Genomic DNA, 21,038 nt, shown 5'->3' with positions numbered 1-21,038 from the left:
AGTGTAAACTAACAGTTAATTAATGCATCTACAAATAATGAACTGTGTGTGGTTGTGTCAATAAATATGTTACCAAATGAATAGGTAACTAATAAAGGACATGTTAAAAAACAGTAATCAATACATTCATATACTGCAATCCAAATTTTAATTCATGCAAATTATCATTGGTGTCGCATCGCATCATCTTCCGCTTATCCGGGGCCGGGTCGCGGGGGCAGCAGTCTAAGCAGGGATGCCCAGACTTCCCTCTCCCCAGACACTTCCTCCAGCTCTTCCGGGGGGACACCGAGGCGTTCCCAGGCCAGCCGGGAGACATAGTCCCTCCAGCGTGTCCTAGGTCTTCCCCGGGGTCTCTTCCCGGTGGGACGGGACCGGAACACCTTCCCAGGAAGGCGTTGCGGAGGCATCCGAAACAGATGCCCAAGCCACCTCAGCTGACCCCTCTCGATGTGGAGGAGCAGCGGCTCTACTCTGAGCTCCTCCCGGGTGACCGAGCTTCTCACCCTATCTCTAAGGGATCGCCCAGCCACCCTGCGGAGAAAGCTCATTTCGGCCGCCTGTATCCGGGATCTTGTCTCAAGTGGAGGAGTTTAAGTATCATTGGTGTGCATGTGTTAATACACATGAATATGTCTTGTTAACTGTTGAATAGCCCAATAACAAACATGAATTCATACATTAAGTGAAATTATTTCATGATGACATAATGCAACTACAAATTCATGATTTGGTGTCTTTCATCATAGCAAAAACAATTAAATGTTTATTATTTAACATAATCAGTTCAAATGAAGTCATTTCTTAGAAGGCAACATATAGAATAACCCTAATTCCTTTAACAAACAACACCTTTCCCCCAACTACTGTCATTTGTTGCTGAATACTGTCCAGTCACAGAAGCCAGGCTTTTGTCCTTCGTAAACATTACCTTACTTGTTACTTATAAAATGCATCAGACATTTGGGTAATATTACTTTGGAGTTAATGAAATGCTGTTTTTTGTGAGAACATTCAAGCATGTTTAAAGTATACATATAACAGATTCTTGAAACAGCAGAATTATGTGATAATTAAGCAATACATTTGAAGTGTAACACATGAGTTCTTGAACTTCATGACATATCAACAAGAAATAATACACAGGATTGACAACAGCTATTATTGTTCATGATGGCACAAGAAAAAGCAAGTAAATAAGCAACAGGTCACTGAGTAACAAGTAAGGTAATGTTCACGAAGGACAAAAGCCTGGCTTCTGTGACTGGACAGTATTCAGCAACAAATGAAAGTCGTTGGGGGAAAGGTGTTGTTTGTTATAGGAATTACCACACACAGTTCATTATTTGTAGATGCATTAATTAACTGTTTGTTTACACTATGTTTTAATGTATTAGTTAATGTTTCTTGATATGTGTTCCAAGAGTTAACTAATAATTAGTTAATATGTGTATTAACACATGTAAACATAATCAAGGCTTTATAAATGCATTAATAAGTAATCTATCCATGTCAATTAATGCATTTAATAATGATTATTACTGTATCCTTATTGTAAAGTGTTACCCATAGCAGCATGTGTTGATTATAGAACATTTCCTAAAGAAAAACTGTGCATAGGCCTACTTTTCTTCTCACTGTACTTTTAGTAGTTGAAGCAAAATGTAAATCTGGTAAGCATGCTCTTAGTCATATCAGCTGAGCGCTAGTATCAGCAATTTGATTATGTTTATTAATGTTTCATGATTATATTTATAAAACCTGATTTAAAACAAGCTGCTATGGAAATATCAGTCTAGGGAGAAATGCATTTGAAAACATGATAATATGCAAACGTAATATATCAGAATATATTTTAACGTTTAATGTCAATATCGAGGATGACAATCTGGATAGAGCAGGTTACAGTATGGAGTGTGTTTTACACATATTTACCTAATATATTTAAAAGTATTACATTTTTGTATGCATTTTATGAATATATTCAACCAATATATTTAAATGTGTTTCCATTTGATTGAAATATATTCCAGCACATTATTTTGGGGTATGGGTGATCAGATGGGTCCAACATGATGTTAGAACTCTCGGGGTGAGGTGGCCTCTTTTCTGGGCCAGACATCCAGACCATTAGGGCTCCTCTGCACCAGGGCCATGCCATGGATAGTCCAAAAGAACATCATGGGAAATGTCTCCACTAATGACAGCCCAGGGCAAGGCCAGGGCCATTGTCCATTTTGTTTACATGGCTTTGTTCACCTAATTGCATCAAAAGAGAGGGCAAAAGGGTTGGCAGATAGACTTGGCCTTTTGTTAACCCGACGTCTTTCAATGAACTAAACTAGCTAACTACACTAAACTAATGTTACCATTATTGTAAAAACAATACACAAAAATGGATTTGGCATGCAAGTGATGCTGGCCATCATGGCAATCAAACCGTCAGCAGATAAATTAGAATAAATCGAACAGAGGCATAGCCAAAACATTGGGCATGCCAAAATGAATTGGTTATCTCCCCAAAGGCAAACAACCTGGTAGACCAAGGAAAATCTCTGTAGTGGAATACTTTCCAGGAGGTAGTGTGCGTGTAAATGTTTCAGAACATATCTTCCACAGAAAACTTCACCAGACCTGGACCAAAAGGCGCAAAATCAGTAGTTAGCCAAAAAAATACCTAATAGCGCCTGCAAAGTTGTAGCAAGAGGAAAGTGTGGAGAAAAATGAATGATGACAGAATGATGAAGTACACTATTTTATGTAAATTTTGATGAAAAAAGATGGTGTTATGTTTTGGGCATGCATGGTTGCTACTAGAACTGGCACAGTTGTCTTCTTTGATGACATAACAGTATTAATGCTTAAAATGACAACAGAACAATGAAAAAGAACAAATCTCAAATGTTGAGGAGTAAAAAGTAGGCTATCAATCAATCAATCAATCAATCAATCAATCAAATTGATTTACAACAGCAGTTGTCACAAAGTGCTTTTACAGAAACACTGGCCTTAAACCCCAAGGAGCAAACAACAGTAGTGTTGTTAGGCTAGAATAATGTTAGAGTGTGATATGCACGTTCAGATCCATTTGCTTGAATTTTTTTTGTTACCCTACTGGAAAAGTGTCCTTAGAACAAAAATCCTAATATTTATTGATTAAGCAGTGCGTATATACAATCTGTAGTGAATACGTTTTCAGCAAAAAAAATGTTGTGCTTAAATATTAAGGATATTAGACAGCCAAATGAACGGCTCAATTAACGTATTCGATTCGGTTCCCAATGTTTAGCAAAAAGAGCCGTTCGTTTCGGAACGACCCCTCAATATCGTGAACAATAGTCTTGGGAGGGTAAGCACATGGCATAGTGTTAGTACACCATTTTAGATCCGTTTTGGTTCAACAGAACAATATTTTGTTACGATCATAGCCAGCAATTGCAAAAAAGATTTAGGTGGTATTACATAAAATTAACTTTTTTTGAAAAGTTGGTGCCATTGAGTCTGGTGTTGTGTAGCCTATGCTATGTAGGGCTAGTAAACGAGTAGGCTATACGGTAATTAAAGGTCACAGTGATGAGTGTGGGTGTGATGTAAAAAAGAGGATGACTTGAGTAGATTACCCTCTAATTAATAGTAATGCACAGAATACACATTAAATTACGAAATGCAAGCGCTTTCTCGACACTGACAAACGAGATAAAAAAAAAAAACGAGAAAAAAATCTGAGAAAAAAAAGGTTAAATATTTAAAGACGTCGACCAGACTTCTGAATAACGCTCACAAATATAGCCCACTTTTCCCGTTTGGACAAGATAATAATAAAAATAGAAAACTCCGGTCAGCAGCTGTTGCTATCCCGTTAACTTTTCAGCTGTACATAATGACATACGTTGTTTTCCCACTGTTTCTCTTTTTTACCATGTCCATGAAAAGTGGGTGGGAACAGTCCGTTTCCGTCGTTCACTATTCGGTAAAGCATAAAGTTATATTTCAATAACACAACACAGCAACAGCTTGAATTCTCAGTAATAAACTAAAAATGGCTTCATCGCCACAGAAATCTCCGTCTTCTCCAAAATCTCCGACTCCAAAATCACCACCTTCAAGAAAAAAGGATGACTCTTTCCTTGGAAAACTCGGAGGAACTTTGGCCAGAAGAAAAAAGGCGAAAGAAGGTTCGTTAATCATGGCTATTTTTAATTACTAATAGGTATATACATGTGTTGTTTTATCATAATAAGATGAAAACATTAGAAATGATTTAAGTCCTGTGGAAATTCCCAATATGTTATAAATAGCCACATATGCCACAGCTCTTGGGGAGGGGCCGCGACTTTAAAGATAAAAGTTGCACGGATGAAATTAACATTGAAATATGAATATTTTTCAGTGATTGTGAAACATAGCCTATAGCGTCTGTAACATAGCCTACGTATTCCCGAATTTAGATTTTTTTTTGTGTTCCTGAAATGTCGAAATGGATTGTGAGGCCAACTGAATTCCGTTTCTCTTCACGACCCCCTTATTTGTGCATCTGCCTGCTACTGTGGCAAATCCGTTTGTTTAAGAAAGTTAGAGAAAAGTTGAATCTAATCTCTCCAAGGTCACACAATGATTCCATTATTGTAAAAAAAAAAGACCAAATAGAATATATAGCGTAGAATAAATTTACAGTAAACCGAAAACCCCTCAATTTGGGGTGTTCCTTGAGTATCTATGGCACTACTATTTTAGATGACTGGCGAGTTAGAATAATCTTTAACACAAACAATGGAATGACTGACAGAACTAATGTTCAGAATCATTTTAATGAAATTTTCACCATAGACAATATACAACATAAATCAAATAATATATTTAAAAATACTAAAATATCATAATTACTGTAGATAAGTCCCTACACCCAAGTGTAATAATTGGTGGAAGTAATTACAGTTTTCCACGATTGCTAACAAGCGTAGGTCATTTTGAAACCACTTTTGCAAAACTCTTCACACAGTGTGCATTTCTAACATGCATCTTGGCCAAACAATATATCTCACCTCCAAAACTCACTAAAACCACTAAATCACTTCAAACAAAATAAGCTTGTTCAACCATAACCATAACATGGCAACAATTGTCACTCAGAAACATACATTGTGACTCATAACACACTGACCTCAAAACACTCACAACCTGGAGCATTACAGAAATGACTGACTTAATGTATGTTTTTCAAAATGTTTTTCACATAAATTGATTATAGAATAAGAATAACACCTCACTTTATTGACTGTACTAAAGTATATGGAACAAGAATGAATCAGAAATGCAGCAATTTGAAGGAAAAGCCTTTATTTTTTCTATATCTTTGCATATAGTAAATGATACTTTTGAAAAATAAATAGTTCAAACAAAATACAAATTCCCCAAATTCCAGGGCTGCAATAATAACAAACATCAACATATATAGTATAATCACTAGCCTCCCTGTACTGTAGGGGCCAATGAGTGGTTTGTGTAACAGCAAACCATCATTGGACTGTGTTGCACACATGATGTTAGCCACTTTCTGGTCTGGGAAATCCACGGTGGCTCTCTGATCAATCACATTTCTTCCCCTTTGGCATGTTTTTGCCAGGTTGAATCCAGCTTCATCCACAAAGATGCATTTATGTGCAGTTTGCCTGGCTTCCATCTCAATTACTCTCTAAAAAACAGTAAATCCACAGTTTTACAGTACGCATTATGCATAGATGTGTATATACCCTGTTTGGTTATAACAGACATCTTACCTGTTCTTTCAGACTTTCGCCATTTCTCTCAAAGCGTACAGTGTACAACACTAGGTTTTCAGCTGATATTGCAATCAGCTTTGTTTGGAATGATAAAATATTCTGCTAACATTCTCTATATATTTCAATCTGGTTACTGCAGAAATGCACAACAGTTGCATTTAGTTTTGAATGTGTTTTTAACAGTTTTGGGAACACTGTAAGCATTTGTTCTGTAAAAACATGTTCTGCGAATATGTTGTTTTGCGGGTGGTGGAGTATGAATGAGAAAAGAGTTCATAGATTTTAGAGAATGTGTTAATTTAATGCATTTTTTGTGAAGGCAATGAAAAATGATTCAGTTTGGTCCACATATATTTCTGTTTCGCTGACTGTGTGAAGAATTTTTACAATGTGACTTAAGTAATTGACCAATGCTTGTTAGCAATCCTGAAAAACTGTAAGCTACATGTTGAGATTGGTCACTACCAACTTTGTTCCTTGGGGAGTGTTCATGAACAGACATTGCTCAATGTATATTCCCTTCTATACTGACATGTGCCTGAGCCCCCGACAATGAGAAACATCCCCATAGCATGATGCTGCCTCCACAATATTTTACAGTAGGGTTGATTTTCTGTGTTGGGTTTGTACCAAACATAAAGCTTTACATTTAGGCCCAAATATTTGCCTCATGGCTAGAATGGCTCGTGTTTTTTAGCATGCTTCAAACAGGATTCAGTTTGAGCTTTATTCAGTAATGGCTATAACACAAGCCAGATTTGTGGAGTACTTGGGATATTGTTGTGACATACACACTTTTTATTCATAAAAACATGTAGCTCTATTAAAGTTCCCATTGACCTCTTGGTAGCCTCTCTGTTTAGTCTCCAAACTGTCTTGGGCATCAAGTGTGTAGAGATGGCCTTATCTACACAAGGTCTTAGTGGTACCATACAGTGCATTCGGAAAGTATTCAGACCCCTTTTACTTTATCCACATTTTATGATGTTACAGCCTTATTTTAAAATGTATTAAACTGATTTAATCACCTTATCAATCTACACACAACATCACATAATGACCAAGGGAAACAGGTTTTAAGTATTCAGACCCCTTCACCTACTTTGTTGAAGTGCCTTTGGAAGCGATTGCAAGTCTTCAAGTCTTCTTAGGTATGACTCTCAGCACACCTGTATTTGGGGAGTTTATTAAATTCTTTGCATATCCTCTCATGCTTTCAGGTTGGATGGGGAACGTATTTGCACAGCCGTTTTCAAGTCTTTCCAGAGATTTCAATTGGGTTCAAGTCTGGGCTCTAGCTGGGTACTTCAAGAACATTCTCAGACCTGTCCTAAAGCCACTCCTGCATTGTCTTGGCTGTGTGCTTAGAGTCCTTGTCCTGTTGGAAGGTGAACCTTTGCCCCAGTGTGGGGTCCTGGTCGTTCTGGAGCAGGTTCTCATCAAGGATCTGTCGGTCCATTGCTCCGCAATGCTTGACAGTAGGGATGGGGCCTGGTTTCCTGTAGACATGTGGCTTGGTATTCAGGCTAATTAGTTCAGTCGTGGCTTCATCAGAATGTAGAAAAAATACAGAGGTCTGAATACTTCCCAAATGCACTGTACATCTTCCCATCTTAATAACTATCTTGTCTGTGCTTCATGGGATATTCAAGGCATTTAACATCTATATTTACCCCATCCTCTGATCTGTGTCTTTACACAACTTTGACATCTTTGTTCTTTTAAAAGCTCCTTTGTGTTCTTGGTTAAGTGGTTGCTTTGCAATTAACTCGCTAACAGAAACTGCGGGATTTATCTGTAATCGTAAACCACTACTGATTTAACACAAATGGAGCCAGTTAAGTTGTTGTGGGATTTTGAAGGTGATTAGTCACAGAAGAGCTAATTTCAGATTGCTATGACAAGAGAGTTGGAGAATTGTACAATCATGATAATTCAGTTTTGTAATTTTTTGTATTTGATTTCATGATGACAATTATATAAATATAAAATTATATTAATTTAATAATCCTAATATTGTGGAGTTTGTTATATAGATAAGTGGAACAATTTGAATTTGAATCCATGAATCTCTGGTACAGTGACACAACATGATATGATGTAAAGACACAACATGATGTCTTTACATCAAATGTGAAATGATGTCACAAAATACACAATTCCTAGGCCAACTTTTTTATGGTTTCTTGGGTACAGTATTTTCATATTACATCTGTGTGAGTCTATCTGTCCAAACCATAACAGGAGAAGGCGATGTCTGTGTTTACAGCACACATGGCTGTGCTGTGGCCATGTAAGGTTAAGGAGATGCTGGTATTCTATCACAGACGTGTTCACCGAGGAATGAGGGAGAACTCCTATGCTTTCACCAACAAAGCTTGATCTCAGACCAGAGAGGGCTGCTAAGGCTTATAATGTTTACAATTATTTTTCATTTAATATATTTTAATCATATCTAAAATTAACAATTAATTCGACAAACAGTTTATTACCATTGTTTTGATCATTTTGGTGAATGAGCAAGCAACAAGACAATTACCTAATGTCTTAAACACTGTTAGCGGTTTGATTATTTTGTGTTCATTACAATATATATATATATAACTATATATATATATATATATATATTTTTTTTTTTTTTTAACTACTTAAAGAGTCTGCATCTGAACCCCATTCACAAAACTGCAGTATTAGTACAGATGATATTGTACCAATGCATGTCCATTCCATGGATGTTCCTTCATATTACATCTTTTGTCTCTGCCTGAGAACCAAGGAACAATGCTTTAAGAGACAGACAAAAAAGTTACAATAAATCAGATTATGGTTCTACAATTTATCTAGAGCCAATGATTGCAGAGGGTGCATGTACAGTACCTCACAAAAGTGAGTACACCCCTCACATTTTTGCTAATATTTGATTATATCTTTTCACTGAAGAGATGACACTTTGCTACAATGTGAAGTAGTGAATGTACAGCTTGTATAACAGTGTAAATTTGCTGTCCCCTCAAAATAACTCAACACACAGCCATTAATGTCTAAAAAGCTTGCAAGAAGAGTACACCCCTAAGTGAAAATGTCCAAATTGGGTAAAAATTGTTCACCAGAGCTTCACAAGTTGCCACTAGAGTCCTCTTCAACTCCTCCTTGACGACATCACGGAGCTGGTGGATATTAGAGACCTTGCGCTCCTCCACCTTCCTTTTGAGGATGCCCCACAGATGCTCAATAGGGTTTAGGTCTGGGGACATGCTTGGCCAGTTCATCACCTTTACCCTCAGCTTTACCCTCAAGGTAGTGGTCGTCTTGGAGGTGTGTTTGGGGTCGTTATCATGTTGGAATACTGCCCTGTGTCCCAGTCTCCGAAGGGAGGGGAATCATGCTCCGCTTCAGTATGTCACAGTACATGTTGGCATTCATGGTTCCCTCATTGAACTGTAGCTCCCCAGTGCCGGCAGCACTCATGCAGCCCCAGTCCATGACACTCCCACCACCATGCTTGACTGCAGGCAAGACACACTTGTCTTTGTTCTCCTCACCTGGTTGCCGCCACACACGCTTGACACCATCTGAACCAAATAAGTTTATCTTGGTCTCATCAGACCACAAGACATGGTTCCAGTAATCCATGTCCTTAGTCTGCTTGTCTTCAGCAAACTGTTTGCGGGCTTTCTTGTGCATCATCTTTAGGAGAGGCTTCCTTCTGGGATGACAGCCATGCAGACCAATTTGATGCAGTGTGCCTCGTTAGGTTTGAAGCTGACCCCTCACCCCTTCAACCTCTGCAGCAATGCTGGCAGCAGTCATATGTCTATTTCCCAAAGACAACCTCTGGATATGACGCTGAGCACGTGCACTCAACTTCTTTGGTCCACCATGGCGAGGCCTGTTCTGAGTGGAACCTTTCCTGTTAAACCGTTGTTTGGTCTTGGCCACCATGCTGTTGCTCAGTGTCAGGGTCTTGGCAATATTCTTATCGCCTAAGCCATCTTTATGTAGAGCAACAATACCTTTTTTCAGATCCTCAGAGAGTTCTTTATCATGAAGTGCCATGTTGAACTTCCAGTGACCAGTATGAGGGACTGTGAGAGCGATAGCACCAAATTTAACACACCTGCTCCCCATTCACACCTGAGGCCTTGTAGCACTAACAAGTCACATGACACCAGGGAGGGAAAATGGCTAATTGGGCCCAATTTGGACATTTTCACTAAGGGGTGTACTCACCTTTGTTGCCAGCGGTTTAGGCATTAATGGCTATGTGTTGAGTTATTTTGAGGGGACAGCAAATTTACACTGTTATACAAGCTGTACACTCACTACTTTACATTGTAGCAAAGTGTCATTTCTTCAGTGTTGTGAAATATTTACAAAAATGTGAGGGGTGTACTCACTTTTGTGTTTTCATTTCTGTCACCCTTGAGAATCAAACTCACAACTTGGGCGTTTCAAGAACCACGCTAAACTAACTTAGCCCCGTGGGACATGCTCTGTGTTCATTCCCCATCTATATGTATGTTGAACATGGTAAATGGATGCAGCTCTTTTAATGAAAGGAAGGTGGAAGGCATCTCTATTTCTGTGAGTTAGGCCTGAACAACAGGGTGATGTATTGGTGTTGATTAACAGGATGTTGACATCTCTAGGGGGCCGCTCCCTCTGTTTGGGAGAGAAGAAAACTGGCGTTATGTGTTCCGCAGGCCTGCATAACGTTCTGCAGCTCTGCAGCAGTGCTATTGACCGATTAACTGATTCTGAACAGGAACTGGCACCATGGCCAGACAGGCAGTGGTCAGGTTGTTACATCCCCTGTGTGAATTCCCCACATGTGCCAATTTGCACAACGCCAGGTGAGATAAGTGAAATGATCAAGAAAGAGCGAATGCTCAGAGATAGCCCTATAAACGCCTAACAACTGGAGGGACCGCAATGCCTAGTTTTGTGCGATTTGTCTATGTGTCTATGAGATAAACATTTTATTCAAAGATGTAATGGCTATAAGTGTGACCATGACTGCTTGATTAATAGCCATACACTCACGTCTCGCTCAGTATACTGTATGAGTATGAATTGTGTTCTGGCATTTTCTGAATGTGATATTATCACTGGCTACAATGAGGCACTTCATTTTATTGATCAAAGCTAGACTTAGCTCTCTTCTGTGAAATCTAACGTGACCAAGGATAACTGGTTCTAATTAGAGGCATACGTTGTGAGCCAACTTCCTGGTTAGACAAATGTGCCTTAATACTGACAACCTGGCTGGAAGAGCACAGTTAAAACTGATGAAAATGGCTTTAAATTGGATGGAATGAGTGGGGAGCACAGCTCTGTGTGTGGAAAGAGTCACTCTGCTATTTGTGTACATGTGAGCTTTACATGCTGAGATGATGATGGCCAATATTGTGTGTTGCTAATGCTATTTGACATGCCCTCAGATTTTCTCTGCTGGACACATTTTTCCTGCCTATCAACTCAGCAGAGGTCTCAGTGCAGTTTTATAATAATTAGCCTGTCACATATTGAGTCAGGCAACTAAAGGTCTTTGCTTCTACGTTTCTGCAGTTTCTGAGCTGCAGGAGGAAGGGATGAATGCCATCAACCTGCCCCTCAGCCCCATCCCATTTGAGCTCGACCCTGAGGATACCATGCTGGGTAAGGTGTATCTCGCACACACTCCTGCAGCTCTCTCTACTTAACCCTCCCCATACATGTCTCTATTTGGAGCAATGCCTAGCAGTCCTGTGATTAAGGGAACATCCATATTATTCAAGAGTCACCCCCACTAAGTCAGAGATTTAATAGCTGATATCTAAGGCTTATGTGCGGAAGAGCCTGGGGCTACGATAACCAATATTCTAAATCTCTGTTTGTGTTGTCTTATTTCATGTGTGCATATGAATGTGCCTGTAGAAGAGAATGAGGTTCGCACCATGGTCGACCCCAACTCCCGGAACGACCCTAAACTGCAAGAACTGATGAAGGTGTGACGTATATAGAGACCTGAGAAAATAATTTTGTCCCTGTCTTCCATATAGAACTTTTGGGGTTATTGAGAATGAACTGTTCATTTCATTTCCTAAGACAATATATGAATTAGGTTTAGGTCTGGACATAATGTACCTTAAAGAATTTGTCAAGACATACAGAAGTGAGCGTTTATGGGTGCCATGAGTCCGGTTTTGTCTGGGGTAGCCTCTTAGCCAAAGGAGTGTAACGGCAGTCTAAATCAGTGATGCCTTGCAACACATCAAGGCGATTAAATTCTTACTCGAGCGGAGCTTTACACTAGGTTTAAAGGATATAGCAGGACGTGTAACGAGTGATAGCTCTCATCATTGTTACAGATGTCGCTCCTGTCAGTCTTTGACATCAATACAAAAGATGTGTAAATAACATATCTGCAGTTTTGAGGGAAAGAGAAATTCTACTTACCATGCCTTTAACAAGCATGTGGAGGGAGGTTTCTTGACATGTAACATCCAATAGAAAAAATTATTTAAATACAAAAGTTTCCAGATCTCCAAGGATCCGTGATTTGGAGATATGGCCTTGCAATGTCTAGGAAAAACAAAATTCTGCATTCCACAGTATTTACCCCATATTAATGATTATACCTTGTGGTGGTCTGTCATTGAAGTAACCATGAATGCTGCTTTGTATCAGAGAATTCTAAAGGAGAATGTCAGGCTACTGTCCATGAGCTGTAGCTGAAACGTAGCTGGGTCATACATCAAGACCATTATACAAAACAGGCAAGTAAGTCCGCCACAGAATGGCTTAAAAATTCTCTCAAGGTATTGTGACATCACATTCTGTTATCTAAATCTTCCAGTGTATTTGTCTTAGAAACATCTTTAATGTTTCAGCAGAGTAAGGCATTCATGTGTTTTATTATACTAAATAGTTGAGGAACACTCTTACAAAGCTGGAGTTACATATGAATGTGTTCAGAGGTGCTCACAACTGTTTAAAACAAAAAGGTTATCACAAGAATGCCACAACATTACTTACCCGCTTAGATATTGCCAATTTTTGTGGTAAATTGACAATATATCCCAAACCCCTGAGATGCCTTATTTCTCTTATAAACCGATAACCAACGCAATTAAAGCGTTGTAATGTCATCATACCTGTGATATACAGTCTCATATACCACAGCTATCAGCCAATCAGCATTCAGAATTTAAATCACCTGATTTATAAGTTGGTTGTACCACTGTGTCAAACCTTTCACACTGCCATTTGAAGAAGACATCGTCTGTAACATTGGCTGTCTGTATGGATTTTCTTTCATGCTTTAAACATAGCAATATTTGAGTTAAGACAAATCATCACTCCAAAAGTAGTGGACAAATGGTTATAGATCCTGGGGTTTAGGAGTGAGTTTGATATTGAGGGGATATTTAATATTTTGTGCAAATTGTTCTTATTATTGTGGGTACCAATTTACCTGATTTGCTAATTTCTTCTCTCTGTTTAAATCCTGCCATTCACATAATTTGCTGTGTTTTGAAAAACAAGCAGTCAAAATCAAGGAAAGAAAATTAAGCTTCTGAGTATCGTACCCAAGGTAGTTACTGTAGTCAAGAGCATGAGGCTAATTGCATTTATTTTCAAATCATATGTTCTTCCTTTTATAGAGTTTTTTTAAAGTAGTTTTATTTTATTTTGGCCATGCACATCGATGCTAAAATTCATTTTAATTTGCTCAGTTATCAATGGCAAATCCATTTTAAAATGTCAAATCCATCTGTGATTAAAAGCAACAAATTAACCATTTTGTAATTGCTTGGTTAATGTCCAGACCTAAACCCAGTTAATAATTTGTGGCAGCAGGAGACCTAAAATTCTCCAAAGGATGATGTGAGAGACTGATAAATAGAGGAATTTTGTGTTATAATATCAACACATATTTGAATGTTGTTCTTTGTTCTCCCTTTACATAATATTATGTTTTGGTTTTCCAATTGACCTGCAGCTGTCACAATCAAAGCATTGTAAAGCAATAGTGTGAGCCTTATGATTGTACCGTGTGTGCCTGTTAAATTCCATACCGTATTTTGTATGCAGGTACTTATAGACTGGATCAATGATGTGCTGGTGGGGGAAAGAATCATTGTCAAAGACCTGGCTGAGGACCTTTACGATGGGCAGGTTCTGCAGAAACTCTTTGGTACAGTATTTACGGCCATGTCTCATCACAACAACTTCCATCTGATTTGGGAGACTTGAATATCAGGTCAAGCATTCCTCCTATGCCTCTGCCTCAAGCCATTGATTATTTTTTTTCATACTGCTCTTACAAGCAGGAAGTAATGTGGATCAATGCTTGTGAGGGCACACTCAATCACTTGATGACTTCAGTTATCTTTGCCGGTCCCTGAGCTCCCTGAGGGAGTTGTTAGGGTGAGAATAGACTAGGAAATCAATGAGGGTTCCCTGTCACTAGTAAGCTAGCAGCATAATTATGGCTTGAACATAGATTAGCCCTCTATCATCTTACTCCTTATTACAGAGAAGCTGGAGGGTGAGAGGCTGAATGTGGCTGAGGTGACACAGTCTGAGATTGCCCAGAAGCAAAAGTTGCAGACTGTTCTGGAGAAGATCAACGACACTCTGAAGGTCTCAACCAGAAACATAAAATGGACCATTGATTGTAAGTGACAATACTGTATATGTCACACAGTGGTGTTTCACCCTCTATAATTGTATTTCATTATGTGTTGATCTAAATGATTATGTATATTGGTGTTTGTGAACAATAATCCAAATTATAACATTCATAGCAGAGTCCTTCTCGGATGCCTAATTTATTTTTTACTCATTTTGAAGATATGCATTCTTAAACAGAACATATTCCCAGGATTACTAGTGAAATGAGACACAACCAGGTAAATGGTATCATTTCCGTGTCTTCAAACCAATGCAGACATTCTGTGTTCATTCAGGAAAATGTAGATGTATAGAATACAAACATTTTTAGCTAGATTCTACCTTGCAAATGTGTTACAAATAAAGCTACCTGGCTAGCTACTGCACAAACGTTTCTACACTAGCTGAGAATAACTAAGTAAAAATGCTGTGTTTGTGTTTACCTGTAACAGTTTGGTACGGTGGTGCTATACTAGTGACATCAGAACAAAGCATGAGCACTTCTCAAGTGTAACATTTTAGGGTTGTAGAGTCTGGTAGTATACCAGGTTATGTAATAATGTATTGCTTTTTTTTAATCTTACCTGTGTGGTGAATTTATTGGGTGACAGAAAAGCACAGGGAAAGTTCACATTGGACTAATCTGCACCTCTACTGACCCTCTGACATCAGAACCATAAAAATGATCCCTGACTGAAGTGGTGGGACGTTATTGTACTCATCAGGTCAACGAAAAATCCCCAGTCTTATTTCCATTTTCAGCATATACTTCTGATGTGTTTATAATTTTAAAAAAATCTGGTGAAGCTGTTCTTTGTTCCATTGGTTTTTTATTCATTGGTGTTTTATAACCTTATTGCTCTTGAATTGCATTTGAGTTTTCTTTATTCTTTTTATCCTTCGTGGATTATCTAAAAGCACTTGAGGGAATCAATAGATTTTTTTTGGACTGTGATCAAAGGACAGCTCATGTCTTTCTTTTGCTCTCATATCGTCCTATATGGGTTCTCTAAATAGTAAACTCAATATTTTTAGGTATTGTCATATTTCACATGAATTTGGAATGCCATCTTTGTAAGAGGCTCTTATTTGCAGATGAATTCTGTCTGAACAGTAGTACACTATATCAGATACTTAGGCACATGCACTGAGTTTTTCTTTCATCCTTTTTTTATCCCTTGCTTGACCTTAAACTCTCATTCTCTCTTTCTTTTCAAATGTTCTTCTAGCTGTCCATGCAAAAAGCATCGTGGCCATTCTCCATTTATTGGTGGCGTTGTCTCAGCACTTCCGTGCCCCGATCCGCCTACCTGATCATGTTTCCATTCAAGTTGTGGTTGTACAGGTATAGTCTTTTCCTACTAGATTTGTACCACAATCAAAGAAATTCCCTGTTGACTTCCATAATTGTCTGACTGACAGAAACGGGAGGGGATACTGCAGTCTCGTCAGGTTCTGGAGGAGATCACAGGAAACACAGAGTATGTCATCACTTGTATCCCTCTTAAACAACAATGTACATAAGTCTTGATGAAACTACCGTTGTTGACTTGTTTTCCAAATGGCTGTGGAAGGTACTGTATAAGCATTCGAGGAAAACCATGATATTGTTCGCAGTGAGGGGAATACATTTACCGTATGCACTATGTATGACCATATCAACAACTAAACACCATCATGTACAATGAAGGTCATTTCAAACAAGGTGATTAAAAGGCAAATCGCATCATTTCTGTGAAGATCTGTTTACATATCAGCGAGCAAATGAGTCCGCTGGGCATTTAACAGTTGGAAGAATTGAGCTGCTGATGAGCAGAACTGAAGCAGCCTTTCCCAGTTTTGTGTTAAAGCGGAAAGACAGTGCGGACAGGCCAACTCCTTGGGGGCTGAATATGGAGAGTTGGAGGGGGTGGTGAGTCTGCCGTTGCCAGCCCCACCACTGCTTTCTAGTGCTACTGCAGATTATTAGTTGTCCAACGGGTGCATATCAGCTCTGGAGATAAGAGGGAGGAGGCCCTGGGCTGTTATTCGACGAGGGGCAGCAGCTGCTGAAGTATGCCTCTATCGGAGAAGATTGGACCATGTAGACCAGCCTCTCTCTCCTGGGCACGTGTCCACTGGGCAGACCACCATCTGCATGTATTTTCCAGTTTAAACAAAGTCCTTGTCTATATTCGTGTTTTCATTTGAACTTTTCTTTTTTTGTCTGTTTTTCTTCAGCTTTGTGATTACACGGTATGATACTTTTTTTCTTCTTCTTTTCTAGGGCTCTGTCAGGAAGACATGGTAATTACTTTCACCGCCTTCTTGTAAAATGTACAATTTGCATTTTTAGCATGCATTCATTTCTATTAATTTGCTATTGGATTATATTGCTATGTTGTCACCATTATGTTAGTAAAACAATCGGTAATATTCCAGAGCGAGATGCATTTGACACCTTGTTTGACCATGCACCCGATAAGCTGAATGTGGTAAAAAAGGCAAGTACCCACCCTTGACTGTGGTGGATTTGAAAATTGTACTTTGTTTATTTTGTGTAAGATATACTGTATTTACTGAATACCAAACCTTCTTGCAGACACTGATCACTTTTGTGAACAAGCATCTCAACAAGTTGAACCTGGAGGTGTCTGAATTAGACACACAGGTAAGATTTATGTTCAAAAATTATATTTAGGTGCTTATAATTTGATAATGAACATGTGATTAATGAACAGGGGATTATTAGTATGTGTTCTTCCTGTCATGCAGTTTGCTGATGGTGTTTACCTGGTGTTGTTGATGGGACTGCTTGAGGGCTACTTTGTTCCTCTTTTCAACTTCTTCCTTACACCAGAAAATTTTGACCAGAAGGTAAGTTGTAAATTTGACAATGTTTTTAACAAGTGATGTACAGTAAGTTCCTATTTTTATCAGCAAGGCTCATGCTGGATATATCTTTTCATACAGGTGCACAATGTTGCCTTGTCCTTTGAACTGATGCAAGATGGCGGCCTGGAGAAACCTAAGCCAAGGACAGAGGGTGAGTGGCTGTAGTTTTGTATGCACAATATTTCTGAAAGATACTGTATTTGCCAGAAAAAAGTTATGCTTGGAATGTTTGAATGGATTGTTGGTGTAATATATTTTTTACTGTGATATCTGTTTGTTGTTTTTTTCCTAATTCTTTTAACAATTTCTTACTTTTTATACTGGCAAAATTAACAAATGTTGCTCTCACTTTCACTGCAATTATTCTACCTAGTGGGGCAAAGCAACTATTAGTTGCTAAGTTGATGGAATCTTTGGTCTTTTTGTTATTGCACAGGAAATCTATGGCAATCAATTATAAAGTTGATAATTAATCATTTCAATTAATTGTAGTCACTCTGAAACACTTGACTATACACTCACCTAAAGGATTATTAGGAACACCTGTTCAATTTCTCATTAATGCAAATATCTAATCAATCACATGGCATTTGCTTCAATGCATTCAGGGGTGTGGTCTTGGTCAAGACAATCTCCTAAACTCCAAACTGAATGTCAGAATGGGAAAGAAAGGTGATTTAAGCAATTTTGAGCGTGGCATGGTTGTTGGTGCCAGACGGGCCGGTCTGAGTATTTCACAATCTGCTCAGTTACTGGGATTTTCACGCACAACCATTTCTAGGGTTTACAAAGAATGGTGTGAAAAGGGAAAAACATCCAGTACGCGGCAGTCCTGTGGGCGAAAATGCCTTGTTGATGCTAGAGGTCAGAGGAGAATGGGCCGACTGATTCAAGCTGACAGAAGAGCAACCTTGACTGAAATAACCAATCGTTACAACCGAGGTATGCAGCAAAGCATTTGTGAAGCCACAACACGCACAACCTTGAGGCGGATGGGCTACAACAGCAGAAGACCCCACCGGGTACCACTCATCTCCACTACAAATAGGAAAAAGAGGCTACAATTTGCACGACCTCACCAAAATTGGACAGTTGAAGACTGGAAGAATGTTGCCTGGTCTGATGAGTCTCGATTTCTGTTGAGACATTCAGATGGTAGAGTCAGAATTTGGCGTAAAAAGAATGAGAACATGGATCCATCATGCCTTGTTACCACTGTGCAGGCTGGTGGTGGTGGTGTAATGGTGTGGGGGATGTTTTCTTGGCACACTTTAGGCCCCTTAGTGCCAATTGGGCATCGTTTAAATGCCACGGCCTACCTGAGCATTGTTTCTGACCATGTCCATCCCTTTATGACCACCATGTACCCATCATCTGATGGCTACTTCCAGCAGGATAATGTCACAAAGCTCAAATCATTTCAAATTGGTTTCTTGAACATGACAATGAGTTCACTGTACTGAAATGGCCCCCACAGTCACCAGATCTCAACCCAATAGAGCATCTTTGGGATGTGGTGGAACGGGAGCTTCGTGCCCTGGATGTGCATCCCACAAATCTCCATCAACTGCAAGATGCTATCCTATCAATATGGGCCAACATTTCTAAAGAATGCTTTCAGCACCTTGTTGAATCAATGCCACATAGAATTAAGGCAGTTCTGAAGGCGAAAGGGGTCAAACACAGTATTTGTATGGTGTTCCTAATAATCCTTTAGGTGAATGTATATTGTTTCCACAATTTCAATTGGGAATTTTTCAGGCACTCAAAACAATTTGGTAGAATAATAATATTTTCAACATTAGCTTAAAACGTTAACTACAGATGTCTACTAGTCAATTTGTTTTGCACTTATGCTAGTAGTACAGTACACATCTTACATATGGCCCCTTCAATTGTAAATGTTCTAGTCTTAAACACTATGCTACCTGAATCCTGTAGAAATATTCTTCCCTTTTCGCAGTATTAACACTTTTAATATCATGTTTTCCAATAATAAGAACATGGCGCATGCGAGAGAGAACGACAGAGAAAGAGTGCACTTATTTGATGTGGGTTTACTTTTATCCCAAGTATTACCATGTGGCTGTTGGGTCAATTGAAATAAGGCCTGTAATAGTTTTAATGGTACAGTCAAGCGCCAGTGAGTGGCTCATGATGACTGTTCTGGGCTTAACATTGAGTGTTTGTTTCCCTTTGGCTTTGATTTAAAGGTGGTTGCATGCCACATTACCACTGTGTCTACTCTTAGCACACTGCAATCATAACAGCTGATTACATTGAGTGAGGGCTCAGGGAACATCTGTTTTTTATTTTGAGATGAAAGAGACCAGCTTTGCTTACCTCAGTGGAATGGCCTTTTTGCAGATCTCATAGGTGTTGAGTCATATTAATTATACAGTATCACGTAACTGTACAGTGGCCAACTGCTGCTGCAACTTCCAAGTGAAGTTTGAAGATAGTTATGAACAACATGTTAATCTTGAGGTCTTTTTTGTAAATATTTCCTAAAATGAAGTCTGTCTTCGTTTTTGCTTGATCTTCTTGCAGATATTGTGAACTGTGACCTGAAGTCTACTCTAAGGGTACTGTACAACCTCTTCACCAAGTACAGAAATGTGGAATAAAGAGGGGTAGCCGTTTATTCAGTTATATCTACGTATCTATCAACCAAATGCTCTGTTAAGATATATATTCCAGGGCAAACACAATGCATCTATATTTGCTTTGTCCTGTCTAAGCCACAATTAAACCCAAGAACTGTGCAGGATATTGTATATTATTTTGATATGAAGAGACAGGTAAATACAGTAGAGTGTGAAATTATTATACAACTTGAAAATGTATCTAAATCCAGTTATTTGGTTACTAATAGTTTTTTTGATTAAATGTATCTATATATGCTATATATATATAATGTATTTGTATATACAGTGGTGAGAACAAGTATTTGATACACCGATTTTGCAGGTTTTCCCACTTACAAAGCATGTAGAAGTCTGTAATTTTTATCATAGGTACTCTTCAACTGGGTGAAAAAAATCCAGAAAATCACTTTGCATGATTTTTAAGTAATTAATTTGCATTTTATTGCATGACATAAGTATTTGATACATCAGAAAAGCAGAAATTAATATTTGGTACAGAAACCTTTTGCAATTACAGAGATCAAACGTTTCCTGTAGTTCTTTACCAGGTTTGCACACACTGCAGCAGGGATTTTGGCCCACTCCTCCATACAGACCTTCTCCAGATCCTTCAGGTTTTGGGGCTGTCGCTGGGTAATACAGACTTTCAGCTCCCTCAAATGTTTTTCTATTGGGTTCAGGTCTGGAGACTGGCTAGGCCACTCCATGACCTTGAGATGCTTCTTACGGAGCCACTCCTTCGTTGCCCTGGCTGTGTGTTTAGCCACGACCCATCTTCAATGCTCTTACTGAGGGAAGGAGGTTGTTGGCCAAGATCTCGTGATACATGGCCCCATCCATCCTCCCCTCAATACGGTGCAGTCGTCCTGTCCCCTTTGCAGAAAAGCATCCCCAAAGAATGATGTTTCCACCTCCATGTTTCATGGTTGGGATGGTGTTCTTGGGGTTGTACTCATCCTTCTTCTTCCTCCAAACGCGTTGAGTGGAGTTTAGACCAAAAAGCTCTATTTTTGTCTCATCAGACCACATGACCTTCTCCCATTCCTCCTCTGGATCATCCAGATGGTCATTGGCAAAC

The 21,038-nt window shown here is 38.9% G+C and overlaps 1 protein-coding gene across 1 annotated transcript; it reads left to right on the top strand.

Moving 5' to 3' along the window:
* Positions 1-3,355: 3,355 nt before the first annotated feature.
* On the top strand, positions 3,356-20,261 carry parvab (parvin, alpha b). The gene is made up of 13 exons (XM_010881012.5): positions 3,356-4,175; positions 11,349-11,438; positions 11,697-11,767; positions 13,857-13,959; positions 14,302-14,442; positions 15,668-15,783; positions 15,861-15,919; positions 16,705-16,724; positions 16,860-16,921; positions 17,020-17,088; positions 17,193-17,294; positions 17,391-17,463; positions 19,863-20,261. The coding sequence occupies exons 1-13, from the start codon at positions 4,040-4,042 to the stop codon at positions 19,937-19,939; spliced, it is 1,119 nt and encodes a 372-aa protein (XP_010879314.1). The 5' UTR covers positions 3,356-4,039; the 3' UTR covers positions 19,940-20,261.
* Positions 20,262-21,038: the final 777 nt, after the last annotated feature.

This window comes from Esox lucius, chromosome 2 (assembly GCF_011004845.1).
Source record: "Esox lucius isolate fEsoLuc1 chromosome 2, fEsoLuc1.pri, whole genome shotgun sequence".
Classification (NCBI taxonomy): Eukaryota; Metazoa; Chordata; class Actinopteri; order Esociformes; family Esocidae; genus Esox; species Esox lucius.
This window is presented reverse-complemented; position numbering and strand designations above follow the sequence as displayed.

Excerpts from the sequence above, each read along its gene's own strand:
- parvab (XM_010881012.5), top strand. The coding sequence starts at position 4,040 with ATGGCTTCATCGCCACAGAAATCTCCGTCTTCTCCAAAATCTCCGACT. Across the intron at positions 16,922-17,019 it reads AGCTGAATGTGGTAAAAAAG|ACACTGATCACTTTTGTGAA; the intron begins GCAAGTACCCAC and ends ACCTTCTTGCAG. Across the intron at positions 17,295-17,390 it reads CAGAAAATTTTGACCAGAAG|GTGCACAATGTTGCCTTGTC; the intron begins GTAAGTTGTAAA and ends CTTTTCATACAG.